This window comes from Podarcis raffonei, chromosome 5, assembly GCF_027172205.1.
Source record: "Podarcis raffonei isolate rPodRaf1 chromosome 5, rPodRaf1.pri, whole genome shotgun sequence".
Taxonomy (NCBI): Eukaryota; Metazoa; Chordata; class Lepidosauria; order Squamata; family Lacertidae; genus Podarcis; species Podarcis raffonei.
Window position 1 is genome coordinate 93,377,242 of NC_070606.1, and position 23,392 is coordinate 93,400,633.

At 43.9% G+C, this 23,392-nt stretch overlaps 1 protein-coding gene across 3 annotated transcripts in view; it reads left to right on the forward strand.

Annotated features, from left to right (window-relative positions):
- The first annotated feature begins 1,109 nt into the window (after window positions 1-1,109).
- Window positions 1,110-23,392, forward strand: part of SENP5 (SUMO specific peptidase 5) — a 35,781-nt gene continuing 13,498 nt past the window's right edge. The window contains exons 1-6 of one of the 3 annotated variants that reach the window (XM_053390677.1): window positions 1,110-1,208; window positions 12,680-14,208; window positions 16,038-16,143; window positions 16,286-16,433; window positions 19,304-19,351; window positions 19,974-20,051. In XM_053390677.1, the coding sequence (XP_053246652.1) occupies window positions 12,711-14,208; window positions 16,038-16,143; window positions 16,286-16,433; window positions 19,304-19,351; window positions 19,974-20,051 (1,878 nt within the window). In that variant the 5' untranslated portion in view covers window positions 1,110-1,208; window positions 12,680-12,710. Of the gene's footprint in view, window positions 1,209-1,297; window positions 1,376-12,679; window positions 14,209-16,037; window positions 16,144-16,285; window positions 16,434-19,303; window positions 19,352-19,973; window positions 20,052-23,392 lie in introns of those variants that run through there. The other 2 variants (XM_053390678.1, XM_053390679.1) reach the window with 2 other exon arrangements.

Genomic DNA, 23,392 nt, shown 5'->3' on the forward strand with positions numbered 1-23,392 from the left:
AGGGCACTTTCCTCTTATTATTTCTTGTGCAAGACAGCTTTTCTGAATGCTGAAAAGATTCTTAGCATGAACTGTCATCCTGACAGATGCCAACCATCAAAAGAAAACTGCCTCGCACACCAATCAGGAGGGAACTTGTAACAGATTTTGCCCTGCAAGCGCAGCTGCTTTGCAACCTTTGTCGTCATCATTTTGATTTCTCTGCAAGAGAAGGAGCTGGCCTGATCCAGTTTCTATTCACCATTGCTGGTTGAACCTTTTTCAACTCAGGGTTCCTTTTGAGGGCCTTAATTTCTTTAGAGGTGCAAACCGATTCCTGGAATGTATCACTTCGGGCAGCTGTTAGGGGATTGCATATCATAATGCTCTATTAATAATAATAATAATAATAATAATAATAATAATAATAATAAATTCCAGAGTAGACTGAAGGCAGCATCCATGGCTGACTGGCCTACCCTTCACTAGCATAGTGCAACAGCTTGTTAAGTCACTTGGACTCTAATAGTACCCAGGTAATTTTAATAATAATAATAATAATAATAATAATAATAAAGTAATTATTAGCACGTTTAGTTGCCTGTTAATCCAGTCCTCCAGGCGACGCAGAGCAATCTAATTAACAAAAAAATCTAAACACAAATTAGGTGGCAAAATATCAAGCCAGATTAAATGCACACCATCAGCACGGAAGTAATGACTAATTAGTCCAGATTAATTTAATGATTATTATCTTTAAATGACTAGAGATAAAGGGCTTATCTCTAAATGGTTATTTTGCTTTGTTTTTTTTCTTTTAAGAAGTTATATTGATCTTTAAATCCACCGTCGTCCCTCCGCCCCCAGCAATTAATATGCAAATACGGGGGTGGGGTGGAAACCCACCCATCACCTAGCAACGAGAAACCAACCGCGCACGCGCACGAGAACGGCCGAACCTTCCTCCCCGCTTGCTTTCCCCCAACGCATGCGCACTCCTCCTCCATTTCCCGGACCTAAAGATGGTGGAGCGTAGCGGCTCATTCCTCTTCCTCCTCCCTTTCCCTTACCGCCCCTCCCCTTCAGTCCCTGCGCGCATGCGCAAACAGGACAGGCAAAGAAGCCGCTCCTAATCCCCTCCCTCTCACTTCCTCCACCCCCGCCTCTCGATCCGGAAGCTCTCGTCGCGGGAGAGTGACGTGTAGAGGCGCTGGGCCGGCCGCTGCCGTGTAGGTTGTGGGAACCGGACCCACGTGAGGTGTCGCCGGGCGGCTGCCGTCGCCGTCGCGCTCGTGGAGTTGGGAGGAGGGGGGGGCGGAAAGAGAGAGGGAGGCGGGTGTTTGCGGGGGGCGGGGAGAGGCCCCTTTTCGCGGCCGGGATGCGCCAAGCGACGAAGGTACGGGCGGCTCGAGGGGCGGGTGGGGGGCGGGGTCCGTGTGTTTTGTTTCCCCTTCTCTTCACGCCCCTCCCCATATTCTCCTCAGAGGTGAGGGGGCCCAGCAGGTTCGCAGGGGGTCGTCCCTGAGGGTGGGGGGAGGCTATCTGGCCTAGTCAGCCCCCCTGACCTGAGGGGCGGGGGGGGGCGGCCTCCTGCTGGAAACCTTTCGATTCCTTCCTCATAACGGTGGTGTCTTTTTGCGGGCGGGCGGGCTCCCCCCCTTTTTTTTAGTTTGGAAAGAAGGTGGGCCAGACGACGTGATAAGTTTTTATGCATGGCCGGAAAAGCTTTCCTTTCTCCCTCCCCCGTCACCGTGCCCCCCCCCGAGTATGTGGAAGGGCTTTCTTTTGTCTTCTGACTGCACGCCCTTGGGTCATCACGTTTGTCGTTGCAAGGGACCACGAGGGCCATCCAGCCAAACCCGCTGCAATGCAGGAGTCTTCTCTTTTTGCCCAAGGTGGGGCTGGATAGCTCCATCAGTAGAGCGTGAGGCTTTTGGTCGTGGGATCGAGCCCCGTGTTGGGTGAAAGATTCCTGCGTGGCAAGGGGTTGGACTTGATGACCCTCAGGGTCACTTCCAACTCTCACGGTTTTATAGTTCTCTGATTTTAAGAGTCTCATGCTCTACCAGTTGAGATTGTTATTATTATTGCTTTGTATAATAATAATAATAATAATCGAAGAAGAACCCGAGGCTATTCAGTCTGAAGAGAAAAGAAAGCTCTTCTGCACACACAGGGGCATAGTTAACCCTGAGATTCATTTCCATGGGAGGTAGTGGTGACCCCAACATGGCTTTAAAAGACAATGAGGCAGAGTCATGATGGGGTGGGATAAGCCTACTAGCCAACCATGGCTGTGTTCTGCTTCCCCTTTCAGAGGCAGCATGTCCCTCAATGACATTTGCTGGGAGTTGCAAATGGGGTGAGTTGCTGTTGCAGCTGCGTGATGTCTTAAGGCTTTCCCATAGGGGCATCTGATTGGCTGCTGGGAGACCAGGATGCTGGGCTAGATGGACCATTAGCCTGATCCAGAAGGGCTCTTATGTGTGGGAACTTGCCTTCTTGGGGAGGGGTCAGGCTAGAGTAGAGAGGGTGGGTGCCTTGCTGCAAGGTCATCCTTCAAGAGCAGCCTTTCTCAAATTTGGGCCCCCAGATGTTGTTGGACTACAACTCTCATCATCCTTGACTACTGGTCCTGGTTGCTAGGAATGATGGGAGTTGTAGTCCAACATCGTTGGGGGACCCAAGTTTGAGAAAGGATGTTCAAGAGGGTGCAGCACTTCTCTTTTTGCAAAGCAGTTGAGGTTTTCCCATGGGAAGGGGGCCATTGAGATGTGTCTGGGAATTTGCTGTTGCTAAGCAAGTGGGTGCATCTCTTTAGTGCTACTCCTGGGACAAAAATGTTTTGTGATTTTGCTGGCTCTTCATTAGAATTGGAACAGTTAAAGGTGGAGCGGCAGCAGAAACTAATCATATGGTGAGAGGGAAAGATGTGGAAATAATGTTTATATCCTATCCATCAAAAGATATGACGTTCAAGAGAATATAATAATATAGATAATAATAAAAGATAACTACCCCCAAGTGTTGACAACCTACTTACTTATATTTGAGACGAGGGAAGATGGAAAGATGAATATGAAACGAGGGGTGACTATGAGGCAGTATGCTTATGTGTGCCTAGACACGCTGACAGGTGAGAATGTGGATTAAGATGCTAAGTCAAAGGATTCACAGGGAAGGTGAGCTTTCGGGAAGATCCTGAAGAGAGAGCGAGTACTATGAGCATGCAGGTAGACTGATGCTATGAAGTATTGTGTAGTGCATAGCAAGGACTATAGGGTTCATAGTTTTATAGGGTAAAGGAGTGTATGAAGGGATGTGGGACCTAATTCCTGTATTCTGGTTTTCTTTTTTTTATGCATGAAATAAGCGAAAAAGCTTTCCTGCATAGTTTCACCAAAGGCAGAGATGTTTTGCTCATGCACACTGTAAGGGAAACACCTGAGTATGTCCTCAGATACTTGCAAACATTTATGTCCTCAGGTGTATTCAAGCATTTGTTCTTCATTCAAAGAAATGCTAGAAACAATACCTTTATCCCTAGCTCATAATACTAGTACTTGAGGTTATCAGTAGGATATTCAGGACAGCCAATGAATTTTTGCACACATAATTTTATGCAATTGGGCTGCTACGAGCTACTGTGGTGACTGCTAGTTTAGATGGCTTTAGAGGGGATTAGAGAGCCTTATTTTCCATAAATTGTATTTCTGGTTACTGGTCATGATGGCTGTATGAAGTCATCAGATTCAGAGACACTCTGCCATTGAATACCACCTGTTGGGGAGTGGCAGTGTGAGAGGACTGTTGCCTCCATGCCCTAGTTGTGGCCTTCAGAGGCATCTAGGTGGCTCCTTGGGAAATGGAATGCTAGAACAGTGTTAGAAACTGAGATATGAAAGCTAGGAGCTAAACGGCACTTTAAACGTAGGTTAAGGGCTCAACAATGGAATGTCTAGGCGTGCTTTTTTATAACAAGAATACAAAGCTGAAAATGAACTGCAACTATTATGTTCATTTTCACATGGTCTAGTCCTTCCCCTTCCCACCCCCCCTGATATTCTTAAGAGGGTCTCTTCTCCAGTCTTCAGAGAGTAGCTGGAAGTGAGGAGGCAGGAAAAGATCATCCTCTCATTCCACTCTGCAGTTTAAATCTGAAATCTTAGGCACAGTACTGCATCCAAAGCTCAGAAACTGCTCACACTAATGAAATTCCCTGTCCTAAAATGCTCCTATAACAATGTGAGTTTTGAATACTCCGCTGGAATACATGGGCCTTTGATCTAATCCAGCACAGCTTTTCTTATGTCCAAACTCGTTTATCTGAAGTTTGCATCAATGAAAGTTTACTCTGTGTAGAGTTGGAAAGAACCCCAAGGGTCATCTAGTTCAGCCCCCTGCAATTCAGGAACCCTGCCTGCAGCCATCTGTGCATGGGCTCAAACCACCAACCTTCTGGTTAACAGCCAGATGCACTGCCCCATTGTGCCACAAGTGGCTTGGTAATGTCTCTTTGACCATTCCCAGGGTAAAGAGCCTGGTCATAGGTGGGTGGAGCTGGATTCTTATGAATATGCATGCTGTTTGTACTGAATATACACTAATACCTTCAAGAAGTATTTAGACATGAGCAGAGCAGGGAGCAATTATCTGTTGGCATTATATGGGATATAAAAACAACAGTCATAATCTCAGTGACCCCTTTGTTCCTTAGTCTTGGTGGAATTCTAGAAAGTGTAGTGAGTTCAGTAGTTATAACCTAATTCATACTGAAGCAAAATGCAAATTCTACATAATATCTGTCACGGTTTCTTCAGAATTGGATAAAAACGCTTGCTACATTTGGCTAAAGTAGCGTATATTCAACTCATGTTTGTGTCATAATGTATAATTCCAAAAAGGCCTTACTATTTTTGTAGCTTCTGTTGAGGAATTCTAACTTGGCTCAGAACACCTCTAAATCCTTGTTGATTCATTAAAAGCTTTTGTTGCTCAACGCAAGGTGTTTAATTGGCTTCATAATCTTTACTTGTGCAAGCTGTTCTATGCCTGGCCAGACTACTTGTCCGTGTTGCCCAATATTGTCTACTCTTGACTGGCGGTGGCTCTGCTTGGCATCCAGCAGAGGTCTTTCCATAATATAATATATATATATTCTCTCATATATATATATATGTTACTTCTTTACAGTAATTTAACCTCTGCATTGCTGTCCTTTATTATTTAAAAATGTTAAGAAGAAGTTACTTGTGACTTCTTTATGGGTTACCATTGAGGTCTATGCAGATCAGAGATCTTTTAAAACAATAAGAACAAATATTATGAGAAAGTAACTTCAGTTACTGTTTGGTAGCAGTTCTGCAGGTTGGACCTTGAAGTACTTATAAGCATTATTAAATTTGTGAAGTGTGTACTATAATTCAGATGTGCTTTGTTTATTGATATGTCACAGAAAGCCTTTGAGCACGCCAGGCACACCTGACTTCCACTGCCTCCCGCAGTTTGGTCAGACTCATGTTTGTAGCTTAGAGAACACTGTCCAACCATCTTGTCCTCTGTCGTCCCCTTCTCCTTGTGCCCTCCATCTTTCCCAACATCAGGGTCTTTTCCGGGGAGTCTTCTCTTCTCATGAGAGAAAAGTACTGGAGCCTCAGCTTCAGGATCTGTCCTTCCAGTGAGCACTCAGGGCTGATTTCCTTCAGAATGGAGAGGTTTGATCTTCTTGCAGTCCATGGGACTCTCAAGAGTCTCCTCCAGCACCATAATTCAAAGGCGTCAATTCTTCGGCGATCAGCCTTCTTTATGGAGTGCTACTTCTTTTCAAGTGACCTGCAGTTCTGTGCATTCTTGGAAATATTTTTTTCTGAAATGGAGGAGTGGGTTCTTCTGAGTAAATTTGTATAGGATTGGGATGTATGGGAAGTACAGAAAATCAATTGAGTGACTTGGGCTGGAAAGGAATGAGACATACAGAGTCCCTGCATTCCAGGATGCCCTAGGCCAATTTATACAGCTTATTGGAGGAGGGAAGAACAAGATTTGGGATCTTGCTGGTTTTAAGATGTTTGGACAGTCTTGGCTCTGCTTTTCTGTATTTCCCTCCTTTTACAGGCCTCCTAGTTTCTTATTGAAAAATCTAAAGGACAAGAGTTATAAAGTTGTTTTGCAGAACATTATTGGTGTTGGTATGAGAACTTAACGCCTTTCAAGTCCATGTGCAGTGATGAACTACATGGCAGTCTACCTGTGGTGGAGGTGATGCGGGTGGGAAGAAGACAAAGCTGATGCAAGTTGTTCTTCCTGACTCCATAAACTGAGGCCTAACATGTAATTACAAGTCAGATTCATCTGACTTCAGGGATATATCTAGTTTACACAATAAAGACTGCTGAAAGAGCCTGGCAAAATAAAATTATTTAGGTGTGAACAACTAGATCTTAAGCAATTTAGAACTTGGGCAGGAGTCCTATACTTTGATGTTCATGCTTTTCAAGGTAAAGGAGAAAGGAGTGTGAAACTGAGGAGGAGAAGGAACAGATTGGGAGAATGGGGATAGTAGCTTCTATTGAGCATCCTTGAATGCAGCACCCAAGCGTATTGTATATCTGAGAAAACAAATCTTTTTTGGGGGGAAATATACTTTATATAAAATAACTTTTAGTGTTGGGAACTTGGTGCAGAAGGACAAGAGTGCATAGTGCTTCACCAGCAGAGATTGATTCAGCAAGAAGTGCACCACCAGTTTTGCAAAGTACCGTATTTTTCACTCTGTAAGACACACTTTATCCCTCGTGAAAAGTAAGGAGAAATGTGTGTGCGTCTTATGGAGCGAATGCAGGCTGCACAGCTATCCCAGAAGCCAGAACAGCAAGAGGGATCGCTGCACAGCGATCCCTCTTGCTGTTCTGGCTTCTGGGATTCAGAATATTTTTTCTTTTGTTTCCCTCCTCCAAAAACTAGGTGCATCTTATCATCTGGTGCATCTTATAGAGCTAAAAATACGGTAAGTTCACTGAATACTATGAAGATCTACAGAAATTCTCTTGCTGATGCAGTGAACAAAATAACAAAGCAGTATGAGGAGTATTCAGTTATTTAGGGTGGGATAATAACATGCAGCGCCCCTGTGACCCCAAAATGTTTGTGTGATTATAGAGTAGTCCTCCCCACCCCGGTTATATTCTGTATGTTAAAACCTCATTCCTCCTCTGTATTCAGTGTTACATACTTGAATATGTTTTAGTATTTAAACCCATTTTGATTGTTTTTGGATTGAATTGGGATTTCCCTATGGCAGTGGTTATTGTAGAGGAAGGATGAAAAAAATTACCCACCTGCTGTGCCAGTCAGAAATAATATTTCTTCAGTCTGTTTTGTACTAGCAGTCTTATTTGTGCCAAGCGTTGTATGGGAATTATAAGACACCCCCCCCCAAAAAAATCAGTGCAGTTTTGAAAGCTTTAGTTTACGTTACCATCATGATTCAAAGCGGTGTCCAAATATATCAGAGCATGGATAAAAACCTACCCATTAATTTTGGGAAGAGTCATGCAAAATTTGGTTAAAAGATGTCCAAATTAGTAGCAAACAAAATATCCCGAATATGTGTTAGATTATGTTGATTATCCTCTCTAGGAAGTTCTGCGCACATATACTTGTTTCAATACTTTCTCATTTTCACGATGATTAAACTACTTAAAGTAGCAAAAACCGCTGATTAGCAATTGTTTTCTAGTCACATCTTTCCAGTTTGCCCCCTGGCACTGAGTAAGTTGTCCACTTCTGCTTTTGGAGTTTGCCTTTGTTGCTTTTGTCACTTGCCAATGATGCGGTCAGCCCTCAAATGTTGGTACTAGAATAAAATGTCTCGTTTGCAGTAATGTCTTGTGCAGCACATACAAGTCTCCTAAAAACAAAACACTGATGTGATATAGTTTTAACTTTTAAATGTGTAAAATGAATTGATTTTGTGCAGTTCATGGTGTCAGCTAGAACTCCTGATGCTCTGCCCTTCTGTGGATAGTATATTGAAGCTTTTATTGTCACGAAAGCTTCCAAAAAAGAAAAAGTGTGGGCAAAACTCTAGGAAGGCTTCAGTAACCTCTTTGAATGTGCGGAACTTTCCATGCATAAGAATTTCTGCTGCTCACTGTTGTCTGAGCAGTGAAAACAGAGGCTAATGAGTTGAACTTTCTGTTCTGTTTGTGCTTCTATCTTCATGCTTTGTTGCGGTTTTTGGTACTGGCATGGGAATGGGGGAAAGAGCAGCAGCAAGCCATTTTAATGTTAATAGTATGTGCATACTCAGAACCTTTCCCCCCACCCCTAAGCAGAGTTAGACAAAACAATTGTTTGACACCAGTGCCTATTGTTCTTGGCCATTGGCTATACTGGCTGGACCTGATGGGAGTTGAGAACCTAAAGCAACCAGACAGGCAGTGTTAGAAACTGGGATGGAAAGCTATTCACCACATGGCTCCTGGAACCTGGGTTATATGTGCAAAAACAGAATGACTAGTTGCCCCCCCCCCCAATGTAGCAGCACTCTCTATTTATTTTTTTGTAAAGAATTTATTTGGTTCCTTTTACAATTAGTGGTATTTGGAGGGTTGTAACCAGCCATAGCAAAACAGGTTATACAGAGTAACACACAGTGAAATTCATGACTGAGTGGGGATTCGAACCCAGGTCTTCTAGGTCCTAGTCCTACAGAGTCCAGTGTTAGAAACCCAAGATATATAAGGTAGGGGCCAAATGGCTCCTTGAACCAACGTTTCAGTCACCAAAACGGAATGCCTAGTCTTCTTTTTCAAATGATGGACAGACTGTGATTGATTCTCAGTTAAACATCTGGATAGTTCAGATGACAGCCTTGAGCTAGGTTAGGAACTTTGAGAACTTAAAGAAGAAAAGTCACGTAATCCAGGGAAAGTCCACACACATATACATTGGCCTATTCCTGCCTCTCTTTCTTAATGGTGACACGGACCATTCATAACGTAATAATATTCTTCACAACTGTGAGCAGGGCGGTGGGGTAATTGAAGGGAAGCTACACCAATTAGCTATAATTTGTTCCCTGCTCCTGCTCAGTGTGCACAGAAAAAGCATTTGGGCTCCTGACATTCATTCTGATTGTTCAGATAAAATATAACTTGATAGAATTCTACAGGATGGGGTAGAAGTGTGTGAAAACAGTCAGGATTCAATGATTTCCAGAAATGCACCTCCAGATGGTGGAGATGCCAGGCTCTTTTGTTGCCCATAAGAGGGCTATTATCATGCCTATGTACTGTCTCATGGTTCTTGTTCTCAGTTTGGTTCTGCAGCAATATATACTCGTGATGCCTATATGCTCCCTCCAGGTTCAGACAATATGCATCTGAATACCAGCTGCTGGGGTACAGCTGTGAGAGAAGGCAGTTTTATCAAGGTTCTACTTTTGGTTTTCCCATATGCTTCCCATATGCTTTTGGTTTCTCACTGTGGGAAGTGGGATGCTGAACTAGGCAGGTGTCTGGTCTGATCCAGTATGGCTCTTAGATTCTGACATCTAATGCTCCTAATTTTGCCACACCGACTCCTGAAGAGAGGCCCTAGCTGCACCGATTTTTAAGAGCACATGTCAAGTGACGGATCACATTGAGTTTCATAGCATGGCAACCTTGAAAGGTAGCTTATTTGAGCCTGGGAAAATATATCTAGCTGAGAGGCAATAAGTTGCTTCTTGTGTATTCAGAAGGATATGTGGGCTGCTGAGCACCACTGCCTTTGCCCTTGGCTTTTCCTTCCTTCCTTCCTTCCTTCCTTCCTTCCTTCCTTCCTTCCTCTTGCTCTCAAGTGTGCAACAGAAGCTATTTTTGATCCTCTCTTGCACTTTCATCAGCAGCTGCACGTTTCGAAAAGCACTGGGTACCCTCCAAATGTACTTTTCATCTCACTTCAGAGATGCTTAAAGGATTACTTTTTCACCGTTTCTATTCAGCGAGCCACCTGCCTTCCAATCAAGCCTCTTCAGCAAGCAGGCATTGACAGTTCCTGAAAGTATGACTCTCGTGCTTCCTGTAGTCTGTTAAGCTTCCCTCCCTTGCTTTTCCGTTTTCTTATTTTTCTTATACCCCTGCCTGTACGGGCCAGTCTTGACAGACTCGTTTACCTTCCCGCTAGTAAGCGGTCCCTATTTATCTACTTGCACCCGGGAGTGTTTTCGAACTGCTAGGTTGGCAGGTGCTGGGACTGAACAACGGGAGCGCACCCCACCGCGGGGATTCGAACCGCCGACCTTTCGATCGGCAAGCCCTAGGCGCTGAGGCTTTAACCCACAGCGCCACCCGCGTCCCACCTGCTTTTCCGTTACCTTCCCCTTATTTCCTTCCTTCAACTTTGTTCTGACTTTTGTTGTATTGAGCTATGCACTAATCAACCTAAACTTCTCCTCAAGAGGTCTCTTTACTGGTTGCCGATTGCTCCTGTGTCTAACTGTAACAGAAGACGCTTTCACTGTTCATGCTCTTGCATTACACATCACCATGGCAGGGGGGTTGGACTGGCGGAGACTTGAAGGAAAGGTCTGTAAAGGACCCTGGCAGTATAAAGCCAAGGTAAAATAAAGTGGCCAAGAATGAACAATTTGGGTCACAGGGAAGGGCTTAAGTTTCCACTGTCACATCAAACTACTATCTACTTCCTGGCAGAACTGCTAGTTCTGCTTTTGTCTCCCTTATGGTGGACAAAAGCGTGACATAGTTCTTGGAAGCACAGTACTTGGTGCTGGCATGTTTGGGGCATCTTTTCCAGGGTGTTATAGAGCTCTTTATGCATCCTGATCCCTCATGTGACGAGGAACTGCGTCCTGTCACATTGCCCTGAAGTGAAGAGTCATTTCTCCTTGCCCAGGCTGCCTGTGCAGCTTGGAAGCCTGATCTTTCAGGAGTTCCAAATTTCAACAGGGGACCCTACCTGTTTGCTCCCTTTTGCAGACGTTTGCCTCCAGTATATGAATGGAGACGAGGACTGCCAGGTGAAACAGCTAGCTTGTTGGTCCGCACTCTCACTTCCACAGATCTAATGTTGCGGGGGTATCAGAACACACAAATAAGGCTCAAATTAAGGAGCAAAGTAAACTGAAGGTGCTAAATGAGATTTTTCCAGCCTTGCTCACAATGTGTATTTGCAGTTTTATAGTGGTTTTTATTTAAAAAAGATTGCGTAAAGTTTATATCTGCAAATTCTAAATACAGTTCTTCAATAAATAAACTTAATAGCTAAACCTATGCACTAATAACTAATTAAATACAGCAATTCTTGTAAATCTTCTTTAAATATACTAATTAATTACTTGAAAAGAATAACAGAAATCCAATTCTTTTCAAAAGCACATTTTAATTTTAATTGGGCTATTTAAGCAGACGGTAACTTTCAGTCTAGCCGCTTTGCTCTGTAGTTGATGCTTCCTAATTTTGTTTATTTGTTAGCTCTTTTCTGAACCACCTGCATAGTTTAATTAAAAAAACAAAAATGAGATCCAACACAATCTCATGTCCTGTCATTCTTATTAAGGTCTCTCCCCCCCCCTTTTTTCTTTGAAAATTGGCATGTCCACCACATATGACAATTTCTGTTCTTTTTTCTGACTGCTTCCTAATCCTGTTTAGCATACTTGCGTTGTCTTCTCTTTTTTAAAAATAACAACAACAACAGTTACAAATAGCCTGCAACACTGTGCAATTTTTCACTGTGCTGGAAAAATAAGACTGTTCAAACTGGCTAGGGGTGAGGTTATATACTACATAGTAAGTATTTGCATGGTGTTGCCTTTCACAACCTGGTGCTCTCTAGAAGGTTTGGATCACAGCTCCCAGTTGTGCTGGCTCAGTCTGATGAAAGTTGTTCCCTCCAGACGGGGAAGGCTGGAATAATGCCTCGGGTGTTGGAAACGCTTCAAAAACAATTTCTCAGTAACCCTGCAAGGTAGGCTAGCATTGCTGCCATATTGCAGATGGTGCCATGACCCTGAGCTTAGTGGCATTTTGAGGACACCTGTGCCTGGGATGAGAAACTTTCTTGTATTGCTAGCCACTGCTCTCCCACCGGATCTTAAAGGAAAAGTAGCTTATTTCCCAACATGCCTTTCTCAAATTTTCCCATAACCTCTTGCCTTCCTGGCAGCACAGTAGACATCTGGTTCATAGCTGTCAACTTTTCCCTTGTGAGGAATCCTATTCAGAATAAGGGAATTTCCCTTAAAAAAAGGGAAACGTTGACAGCTATGATCTGGTTTACAAAGGGATGCAAATACACATGCAGAATTGGGGGCACATTGGGGACTGGAGGAATAAGGAGTGGCTCAACAAATTGGGGCGGAAGTCAAAATTTGAACCATGTCAAGTGTAGCTAGGGCGAAATGGGCATCTTTAACACAGATCAGTAAGCAGGAGAGCCTTGAGTTCTTCTGCATTGCACCGATGAGCAAGTGTGTGGTTGCCTCTGGTCCAATCAAACAGCAAGTATTTAACGACCAGGAAAGAAGCCATAGTCCCTGGTATGTCTCTGCAGTCTCCATCAGGAAACCTACCTTGCTGCATGCAAAAAACGGGTTCTGAACAGTTTGTGTTGCTGGAGGGCTTTGAATGATGGAACTTTTTCAGTTTTCTGTGGTGTAACTTGTTTCTTTCTTGTGTCTCCTTTGCTGTTGCAGCTGCACTTCGAGATCATAATGCAGCAGAAAAATGAAAGAGCATAGGAGAAAAATACAGCGGAGAAGTCGGTTGCTGGCCGGTTATCGAAAATGGACGGTGGGATTTTGGGGGCTAAAGCAGTACTGCTTCCAAAGGAACCGTCTTTCTCTACTTAAAGGAGGGAGGCAAGGCACTTGGACACCTGTGAGCCTGAAACAAACGAAGCCCTGCAGAAGCAAGAGTCTTTGGCTCCAGAGGAAGTGGGCTCCTGAAGTGTTCCTAAATGCAAACCCCCAGCAAGTTGTACCTTTTGAAAACTGCACATTTCCACAAAACATACACAGAAGCTTCTTTCCTTGGTGCAAAAGTGGAGGACCTGTTACAGTGGCAGAGGAGCTGGGTGGCACATCCTTTCAGAGCGAAGAACTTCTGAATAAATTTTGCAGTTTAACGGTTGACCCGAAGCCTTCTCAAAGCAAGCAGTACAGCACCGAGACCAGCAATACTGCCTTCCTGGTAAAAGAGGATGGTCTTGCTCAGAAGGTGGGCGAGAGCAATAACAGTGGCGTTGAGGTTCTGAACAACTCCAGAAGGAAGTGCTGCTGCCAAGGCCTGGAGCAAAATGGAACTTGTGACCTCCTGACTATTAGGAGGAGGCCAAGATTTAAAAGGTGTACTTTAAAAAACAGATCTCTATTTATGATGTATAAGAAACTTTCTGCGGTCAAGTTTTGGATTAGAATCGCGAAATCTCGTCCCAGGTTTTGGAGAGGCAAGACGTGCAAGTTGAGCATAAGGAGGCCGAGCTGGGTGGAGAAAGTAAGCAGAGATTGGCAAGAGGACCTCCGCCGAGGAGTCTCTGGGGCCTCGCTTCCCTCTTGGAAACTGAAAAGTAAATCTCCCTGGAACCTGTTCAGCTTGTCAGATATGAACAGTCATATGCCAGGACCATTGATTGAGGAGAGTCAAACACACCTGCCTGACGCCTGCCTCACCCAGGGCGCACGCTTGCCGTGCAGGGAGCTCCATTACAAGGAACTTGCGCCCAGAGACCAAAATGGCATCGCTGAGCCCTGCGTGCCGGAGTTGCATGGAGCAGAAGCGGCATGTGGAGCACAGCCTACTCACAAGGAGGAAGCGCGGAAGGCACCCGCACTGGACAGCTGCCCTGATAGTTTCGTCTCTGTGACGGAGAAAGAAAGCGTGGTTTTAGGTCCAGGCGATGGAGGAACGAATCAGTTTACGGGTGCCGGCGAGACAGTGCTGGGGCCCTCCAGGGCGGATTTGGGCACAAACGACGGCTTTGCTAATGGGCCTGCTTCCGTGGAGCTAGCGCAGAATGAGGACAGTGGTCGGATGGAGGTGGAAGCGCCCATAAGCATGGACGTATTTGGCGCCGAGCTCTTAGATCACCCGTACTGTAAAAGCCCTCATGATGAGCCTCTGAGAGGAAGCACAGGACAGAAATCAGGGACCCAAAAGAGTGGGAGAAGAAGCAGCCAGAGAGCTTCTTGCGTCAGTGACGAGCAGTTGGCTGTGTGGCTTTGTGGTATATAGCAACACTCTCTTAATGCTTATTGCTGGTTGTGTTTATTTATGCTATGAATCTGGGTGCTGTCCCTGTAGATTATAACGACATTTTATGCACTATTGTACTTCTTGCTATATTTATTGTGGGTTTGAGATTAGGATGTTGCACACACAGCAGTTCAGCTGGCCTGTCCTTGTCGTTCTTGTGATCCTCCAAGCCACATACTGTGGCTTTTGCAGGAATGCAGCTAAGCCCTGGCTTTTGCTCGCCAGCCTGGGATTGCAAGAGCCGCAGTCTTAGTACCTGATGGACCTTAGTAATGGCTGCTGGGCTGTTTTAAGCTTGATGGGTTCCAGATCGTACAGGCCTGCCCTTTGATAGCGCAGTTGCATGATAAACCAGTGGGTTGCAATCACAGTGCATTGGTGGTGGTGTTTCATTTGATGGGCTTGTTATGGGACGAAATTGAGACTGGCGCAATTGGGGGTTGGAGCCAAAATCAAGAGGCAGTTTAACTCTTCAGAACGCTTTGTCTGTTTATTGTGGCCCCAGATACTTAGGAGAACCCAGACTGGAGGCTTAATCTCATCTCAATACATGCTAGAGTTGCCCGTCTTCCATATTGAAATAAGAATCTGAGTGCTTAATGAGATGGGTAATAAAAGGAGTGAAGCCACTTGCTGACTGTGAGCTCAGTAGATCCGTATCCCCTGTACTCACCTCTTGGCAGCCCAGTGTAGATTGGGCTGTTGGTGTGTCCTAAGTGGTATCCATCTGGCACAGGCCAGTTCCATTCTGGAATGCAGGGGTGATTGAGTCCTTGGCTTGTAGCAATTCCTGCTAGAAATGTTCCATGGTGTCGGTGGTTACTTGGCGTGTACAATGGGTTTAAAAATATTTCTCCTTGTCACAATGTAAGTAGAGGGTGCCCACAATTTTGAAACGGATTTGGTGTGCATTCCCATGACTCTATTCTCTGAACATCTAATTGATTTGGGTTGATTGCAGTCAGGGCCAGTATAGCTCCTGTCCTGCATTCAGACCCCGGAAGGTTCATTTTTGCGCTTCTGTAGGCTTCTTCCCCTCACTGCAATTATCCCCAACTGGTCTTTCAAAATTTAAGAACTTAAGTTTCGAGAAATGCAGTCTGATTGCTGCCATCTAAAGGGCTGCGTATTCCACGTTTATTTTTTGTCCATCTCTGCCTCAGCGTAACGGTATGCGAACAGAACCGCAATTTCATCCAGATGTTAGGGGTACGTATCTCTTCTCCCAAGCCATGTAATGTAAATTGATGATGTGCTGATTGGAAACTCTTTCATCTGCCTAGAAATGCTATACACCAAAGGTGCAATTAATTAAGCACTACAGCTGTGTGACACGCCCCAACCCCCAATTCGTTTCACTTAGGCTGTAGGAAGCCTCATATCTGGGCAGAGATTGTAGCATGCTTCTCTTTTGGGTTGGATTTAGGATCACAAGTACCGCGCTTATCAGGTTTATTTTAGGCAAGCCCTAGAAACCATTTTATGCTTCTTGCTCTCTAGGAGGGACTAGGGTGGGTGCTAAGCCCTTCATGAGCGCATGCTCTCTCTCTCTCACAGTACTACAGAGACACTGGCTCTGCATAAATTGTTTGTCTATGCTCATTTGAACAGGGGTCCAAGTCTGGGACTTGTCATTGCGTCATTGTCAACCTTGTACGTCAATTTTGTACTGTTCCCATTCTGACTTGAAAATGGGTCGTAGAAACTCAACCATAGAAATAAGTCATCTGATTCCTATGCAACTGCTGCTCCTATGCATACTTTTTCTTCTTCAAAAAAAACCCTCTCTCTATTTATAAGGATTCCTAGATGAAGTAATGAAGAAATATGGCAGTCTAATTCCACTCTGTGAAAAGGATGTTATGGGAAGATTAAAGGAAGTCTTTAATGAAGACTTCTCCTATAGGTTAGTAGCTATCTCTTAATTCTTCGCTCTGCTGATTCACTTTCCGGATTCCACTGGCTCCCTATGGCTATGCAGAGCTGCATATCAAATGTGCTGGGATAACTTCACATTGTCTTATCTCTTTCTTGGCTGCCTGTTCCAGAAAGCCATTCATCACCAAGGAAATCATGAAGTATCAGACGAGGCATCCCAAATCTTCCACTTGCAATTTCCGAGTCTTCTATAACAAGCACATGCTGGATATGGATGATTTGACAACGTTGGATGGTCAGAACTGGCTAAACGATCAGGTGAGAGCAATTGCAGATTCTGCTGCTTAAAATGGTGCTTTCAGTCACACCTTCATGGTACTGTTGCCTTGCTTCCAGGTTGAAGGGATGTTGGGTTTTCTTTGGAGCAGGGTGCAAAACATTAACCTGCTTCTATACTGTCTTCATGGATCTTGGCCTTATTGTGGGAAATGAGTTCTAGGGTTTAGAAAAGGCAAGGGTTATCCAGTAGAGGCGTCTGCAATGTGAGAATTCCCTGATCTTCAGTAACGTCTGTTAAAACTCCCATCCAAGGTCATCTTTTTTTAAAAAAACTTTTTTAAAAAACACATTTATTCAAAAGTCTCTCCTACCCAGTTGGCATACTGCTGGAAGGGTGTGTGATTTGGGAGGGAAGGAACCACTCAAGTCACTACTAATATATTTGATTGGTGCGTGTTTGTGTGTGTACATTCAAGGGTGTTCCTAGGTCCATATTTGTCACCAGAGGTTCAGGTGATCTCCCCAGTGAGGAGCACCTATTATCAGCTTACATGGATATACCAATAACCTCTTTCTGATTGGTCCTATACAGGGGTACCTCTGGATGCGAACGGGATCTGTTCCGGAGCCCCTTTCTCATCCAGAAGCGAATGATTTGCTGCTTCCGTGCGTGACGTCATTTTAACAGTCTGTGCATGCACGAGTGATGAAACCCAGAAGTAACGCGCTCCGTTACTTCCGGGTTGCTGCAGTGCGCAACCCAAAAATACTTATCCCGAAGCTACCCGAGGTATGACTGTATTATGGAATGCCCTTCTGTGGGGGACATAAGCCAGTGGATCTCTGAGTTGAGTATGAGGAAGTTAAGACAGGATAACCTCTCAGCTTCGTTGGAGTTCATCCTAGTAGACCTTGTTATAGAATTGCCCCCTTAATCTGGTTCTGGGTTCAAATTGGTTAGATTGCTATGGTGTAAGTAAGTGGCTTGATTTGTACAGAACTAGACTGTCTAATTAGAATTGGAATGCTAGGTTTGAAACATGTAATCCAGGCTAGGATTAGTGCATCCTTCCAAATTTGCATTCTTACTTAGCAGAATGAGAAAATGAAGCTTGCAAAGATGGTTGACTGCAACAGTAGAATAAGACAAAATTGTAAAGCAAATAACCATGACAGCTTCCTTCTCATACTTGTCTGCTACATTCAGTGGTGATTCGCATCGCTGCCTAAAAATGAGATTTGAAAATTCTCTAAGACAAGATGTGAGCATGGAACTTGCTCTGTCTGTCGGTCTAGGGGAAAAAAATATTTACATCCTTACACCCTATCTTGTGTGGTCAGGTCTAGATTCCTGTTATACCAAATGCTTTTGCATATTTGTGGAAATCTATATACAATGTAAAATAGTAGCCTCTTTCTGGACTGAGAAGAGAATTTCTGCTTCACAAAGGACTCTGCCCATCTGCTGCATATCAAGCCAGTAAGTAATGTGTCCAGCCTGTGAAATGTGCCAGACACACTTTGCACCTGGCTATCGGCCACTTGTGGCCAGGTGAAGATACCCGGGTACCAGGATGGTGCCTGACGACTCCACCTTCTGGAGGTGCATGCCTAGGGATCCTTGGATCTTGACTGTTTTCACACACTAGCAACACATCCTGTAAAATTTTATCCATTACATTTTATCTGCACAATCAATGAATTTCAGAAACCAAAAATTTGTATTGAAAAATACAACTTTTGAGCTGTCTGGTCCAAAAATGACAACCAGGCATTTTTTTAAAAAAAAATTTTTTTGCAGCTGTAATCCTGGTTTAAGGAACCATTTGGTGCCTAGCTTCTAACACTGCATGTGTCAAATCTGCTACAATACACCCACAAAGTCATTTCCCTCAATACCAGGGTGTAACTCCAGGTCAAAAAGTGTCCCTTAATCTCCTTGGATACATACAAATATGTTAATCTTCAGATGAGCTACCTGACTTAATGAAGAAAGGCTCAATTAGCTCACGGTCTTCTCAGGTCTGTCTCTCTGAGTTTCATAGAGGTAGAGCTGTGCATATTATATCTGGTCATTCTAAGAATTACTGTGCAACTTTAAGAATTGGTGTGTGGGTTTGCTTTATTCGTTGGTCTTCCTTCTCCCCCCCCAGGCTGCTTTTGTGTTGTGCAATTTAGATTGTAAGCCTGTAAATAAGTTTGTACTAATCATATGTAAACCACTCTGGGAGCCCTTTTGGTTGAAAAGCAAAGTAAAAATGCTTTAGATAAATAAATGAAGGACATAGCAGCGTTGTAAACTTATTCCTGAACACATTGTCCGTGTGAATGTAATTGGAGGAAGAAGGACCTCCTCTGCCATAGAGAACAGAGCCATGTTTTCCCTTATTCTTTGGTGGAAAAATGTTGGGAGTACACTGGTACAAAACGAACATGTGCTTCTTTTTTTAAAGAGCAGAAATCACACCTCTTGCAAGATGGAGCGAGCTGCCATTTGGGGCAGTCTTTGTTTTAAATCCGGCACTGTGGGTGGGTGGGATTCCAGTCCTCATGGTTGCAATCTTGTATGTGTGGGGGCAGTAGCTGCTGCAATCCCAGAATCTGAAAAGGTGGCAGAATAAACCTCCAGAGAATAAAACTTTCAGTCTCCAGCGTAACTCATTGCTACTAGCAAAAACAGAATAAATTCATTCATTCTAAATGGTTCAGGTTGCAGAATTCAGCTTTCTTTGTTGTTGGATTGTGCAGAATCTATTTTCAATGTGCAGTATATGTATCCTGGCTTCTAGCAGTGCATTCAGAGAATGACCACATACATTGAGCATTGCAGAGGAGCAATTCACAAATGTAATGTTGTGTTTTTCCTCCCTAATAAAGTTTAAGCTTTCTTCTTCTCTAAACTCTTTCAGATTATCAACATGTATGGCGAGCTAATAATGGACGCAGTTCCTGACAAGGTGAGCTTCTTTTACTTGGTTCTGTATTATGCAACAGTAGCTCAATTGGATAGGGGGGAAAAGGTGGCTTAAAAGTATTAGTCCTAAGGGGAAATGGAGAGGGGCAATTATGGGGGCAGTTATTCCTAGCTTTGCGCAGGGGGAGGGAGTAGTCAATCCTTTAATCTGCTGGCTGTTTATTTACATATGAACTCCACTCTAGAGCACCCACTGGCTATGTATGGACATTCGTCTACTACTATTTAATTTATATATTGCTTACTCGCCAAAATTTCATGTAAGCAGTTTACAACTGTAAATCAACACATAACCAAGAGACACAATAACAAATCCACTGGAGTATTAAAACATCCTTAATTAAAATATGCAATAAAACAAGCATAACAAAACAGTTAAAATAATAAAATTGGACCTTCAGAATCACACAGCATGGTTTATGAGCTGAAGCTCCCCTCCTTCCCTAGTTAAGAGGTTTTTACTGTAGTATAAAAATGCCCTTAATAAAATAAACCTTTCTTAGTTGGGGTGCAGCAGATCTTGGTTTGCATTCAGCTGGAGTTCATTGTGCTAGAACTGGAGGCTTTGAATGTGATCAGTCACCGACCTCTTCTGCCTTTTGTAGGTTCATTTCTTCAACAGCTTTTTTCATAGACAGCTGGTAACCAAAGGATATAACGGAGTAAAACGATGGACTAAAAAGGTAGGCTTCTGTGTGTTCTGAAAGCCCTTAACAGCTGAGAAATACTGAACTATTTCGAAGAATGAATTTGAAATGAACGCCCTGTTTATTAAAGGAACAGGACAGGTGTATAGCTAAATTATTGGACTAGGTTCAAGGTTCTTGTATTAATTTCCAAGACCTTAATCTGGGTCTGGGATATCATAAGGACCATCTGATTCCTTACATTTCGTCCCAGTCAGCTCGTCCTCAATGACTCAAATGCATGGCTCATAATTATTAGACACATTGCATTCATTGTAGTGGATGTGAGCCTGTGGAGCTCCTTCCCAGCTGAAATTAGACAGGTGCCCTCTTTGCAGAACTTCAGGCGCATGACTGAGAATTCCTTTTCCAGCAGGCATTTTAAAGTAGCATTTGGTTTTATGATAAGTTTTTATTGTTTTATTTTTTAATTCAACTTTATTTGTTTTTTTAATGTACATAACTTAGAAGGGCTTAGGATTAAATGACATGTAAATGTCTTAAATAAATAAGTGAGTGTCTTTGGCTGCTTAAGATAGATCTGAGAGGCTGTAGTTTCCTGATAAAATACAGGTTTTGCATGAAAGATGATCCCAGGCTCGACTGCAGAATATACATAGCCACGAACCAAAAGCAGAAGCGAGGAAAGCATATTTGTGGTAGAAGTGCTGGTTGCAAGCATCACACACAGCTGGGGAATTACCCTCCAGCATCACTGACCTAGTGGAAATACCCTTCCAAGCCCCAAATAGTAAACTTGATAGTGCAGAATAAACCCGCCCAGGGAGTCTTTGCCAGATAGAATGTTCCTCTCTAATATGGTGGATGGAAAAACCTCTGGGTAACAGGAAAGACTTCCTATATCCAACTGAGTTGACTGATTAAAATATTTAGAGAGGTGTGTGAAAGAAAGAAAGAAAGAAAGAAAGAAAGAAAGAAAGAAAGAAAGAAATGGTCTATCAAGCTTCAGGATAGGAAAAGATGGCCTCCTTAGAGTATACAGCCTTGGCTTTTGTTCCTCAACCTACAGGAAGCTCAGCAACTCAGCACTATGAATTATATATGGAGCCATGTAGCAAAGTGTTTGGGCTGAAGTGCTCCAGAGCATTCTAGGTGTTTGCTTAAATCACAACTGAACACTGAAATGGGCTTTGTTTGCAGAGAGGCTTAAAGTAGACTTGAGATGTTTATTAAATGTTTATTTAAGGCACATCCTTAAATCTTGGAAATACTTCAGAATGAATAAAAGCAGGTTCCTTCTATCGATCGATTAATCAATCAGTCAATCAATCAATCAATCAGCTTTTTATTTTATTTATGTAAAAATACTTTTGTTTCTCGAGGAATAACTTACATTCAGATTAATATTAGCAAAGCTAGCCCTGCTGTTAAACTATAAAGCTAATCAATGCCCCTACCAGATACGTTGCGACTTTTCTGTGCGAATGAAGAAGCATTTTGATCATTTGCCAAATATCCTATGTACTTGGTCACTTGGAGAACGGGGTTCGCTATCCTTATGTAGGCAAAATGGCACCATCTATGTGCAATATGAAGTACTGTCAGGCTTTGGGAAACTTAAGGCTTGCAAGTAGGTAGCCGTGTTGGTCTGCCGTAGTTGAAACAAAATAAAAAGATTCCTTCCAGTAGCACCTTAGAGACCAACTAAGTTTGTTATTGGTATGAGCTTTTGTGTGCATGCACATTTCTGAAGCCATACCAGCGCCGTGGCTCTGGCGATCGTGGCGAGCCTCTTCAAGCCCAGCTGGTCCCCTCGACACCCCACTACCCGTGATGCTTTTTTGGGGGGTGTCTAACCCTGTCACTGGGACGTGGGTGGCGCTGTGGGTAAAAGCCTCAGCGCCTAGGGCTTGCCGATCGAAAGGTCGGTGGTTCGAATCCCCGCGGCGGGGTGCGCTCCCGTCGTCTGGTCCCAGCGCCTGCCAACCTAGCAGTTCGAAAGCACCCTCGGGTGCAAGTAGATAAATAGGGACCGCTTACCAGCGGGCAGGTAAACGGCGTTCCGTGTGCTGCGCTGGCTCGCCAGATGCAGCTTGTCACGCTGGCCACATGACCCGGAAGTGTCTGCGGACAGCGCTGGCCCCCGGCCTCTTGAGTGAGATGGGCGCACAACCCCAGAGTCTGTCAAGACTGGCCCGTACGGGCAGGGGTACCTTAACCTTTACCTTTAACCTTGTCACTCACTCCCACCGCTCAAAACCCCTGGTAGTGATTGTCTTTTAAGTGGACGACTTGCACCGCTCCGCCATTTCCCTTCGCAAGCAAACCGGAAGCTTATTCCGCTCGCGAAATGTTTTATTCCAGTGGGACGTTGTTGTGCAAGAAGAACGCACCAGGTTGCTGGTAATTTTGTTGCACAGTCTTGTGCAGCGAGTTGCACAATCTGAGTTTCTGCTATTGCAGTTGTTGCATTGGAGTCCTCTGCTCAACATTAAAACTCACCTTTGTGCTAGTCGACAGAGAACATTAGATGTGGCCCATGGGCACTGTATATTGACTCTGCGGAGACAGAGTTGCTCTAACCTGCCCAGTGGCTCTCAGGCCTTCCTTCAGCCTGTGCATAGAATTCTAGAGCCGGAAGGGACAGTGAGGGTCATCCATTCCAACCTCCTGCAATGCAGGAATCTTTTCCCCAGTGTGGGGCTCGAACCCACAGTCCTGAGATTAAGAGCCTTGTGCTCTACCAGCTGAGCTATCCCAGCCTTTGATCACAAGCACTTCTTGCTTTGCTGCTCTGTTTCTGTGAAGGCAGGGCTGGGTCGGCCAAGGCAGAGTGAAGCAGAAAGAAGCAGTGAGTGCTGGAAGCAATAGGCAAAGTTTTAGATAAGAGCACAGCTTCCTACAGTCCTCTCCTTAGCTCATAACTGATACGGCTTCTTTTTGATAAGAAAGTCTCTCTATGGGGATATTTTAAAAGCATGCCCTCTGTAGGTAAAAATGGAAAGCGTTCAGAACTGTATGTAGAGTGCAGCAGGTGTAAATGAAATTGTTTTTAGTTGATAACAAGGGTCAAGTAGTCACTTTGTAGGAAGCGCATGAATTATCAGATGGAATATTGATTAAATCAATTATTTAAGTCAGCCTTTATTTTTATTTTTGTTTACTTGAAATTGTCTTGTTTTTGAAACCTTTGCACCCTCTGATGCTGTCACAATTTTGTTCCCAAACTCTCTTTGAGGTTCAGCTGTCTGTCGTACTTCTGCTTTGGCAAAAATGTGATCTCCTCAGTAGCTACTGAGTGCGATCTCTTCCATCCCTCCTTTTCTTTCTTTCTTGTCTTTCTTTTTTGAGATAGAAAGTCAATCCTCTTTTGTAAG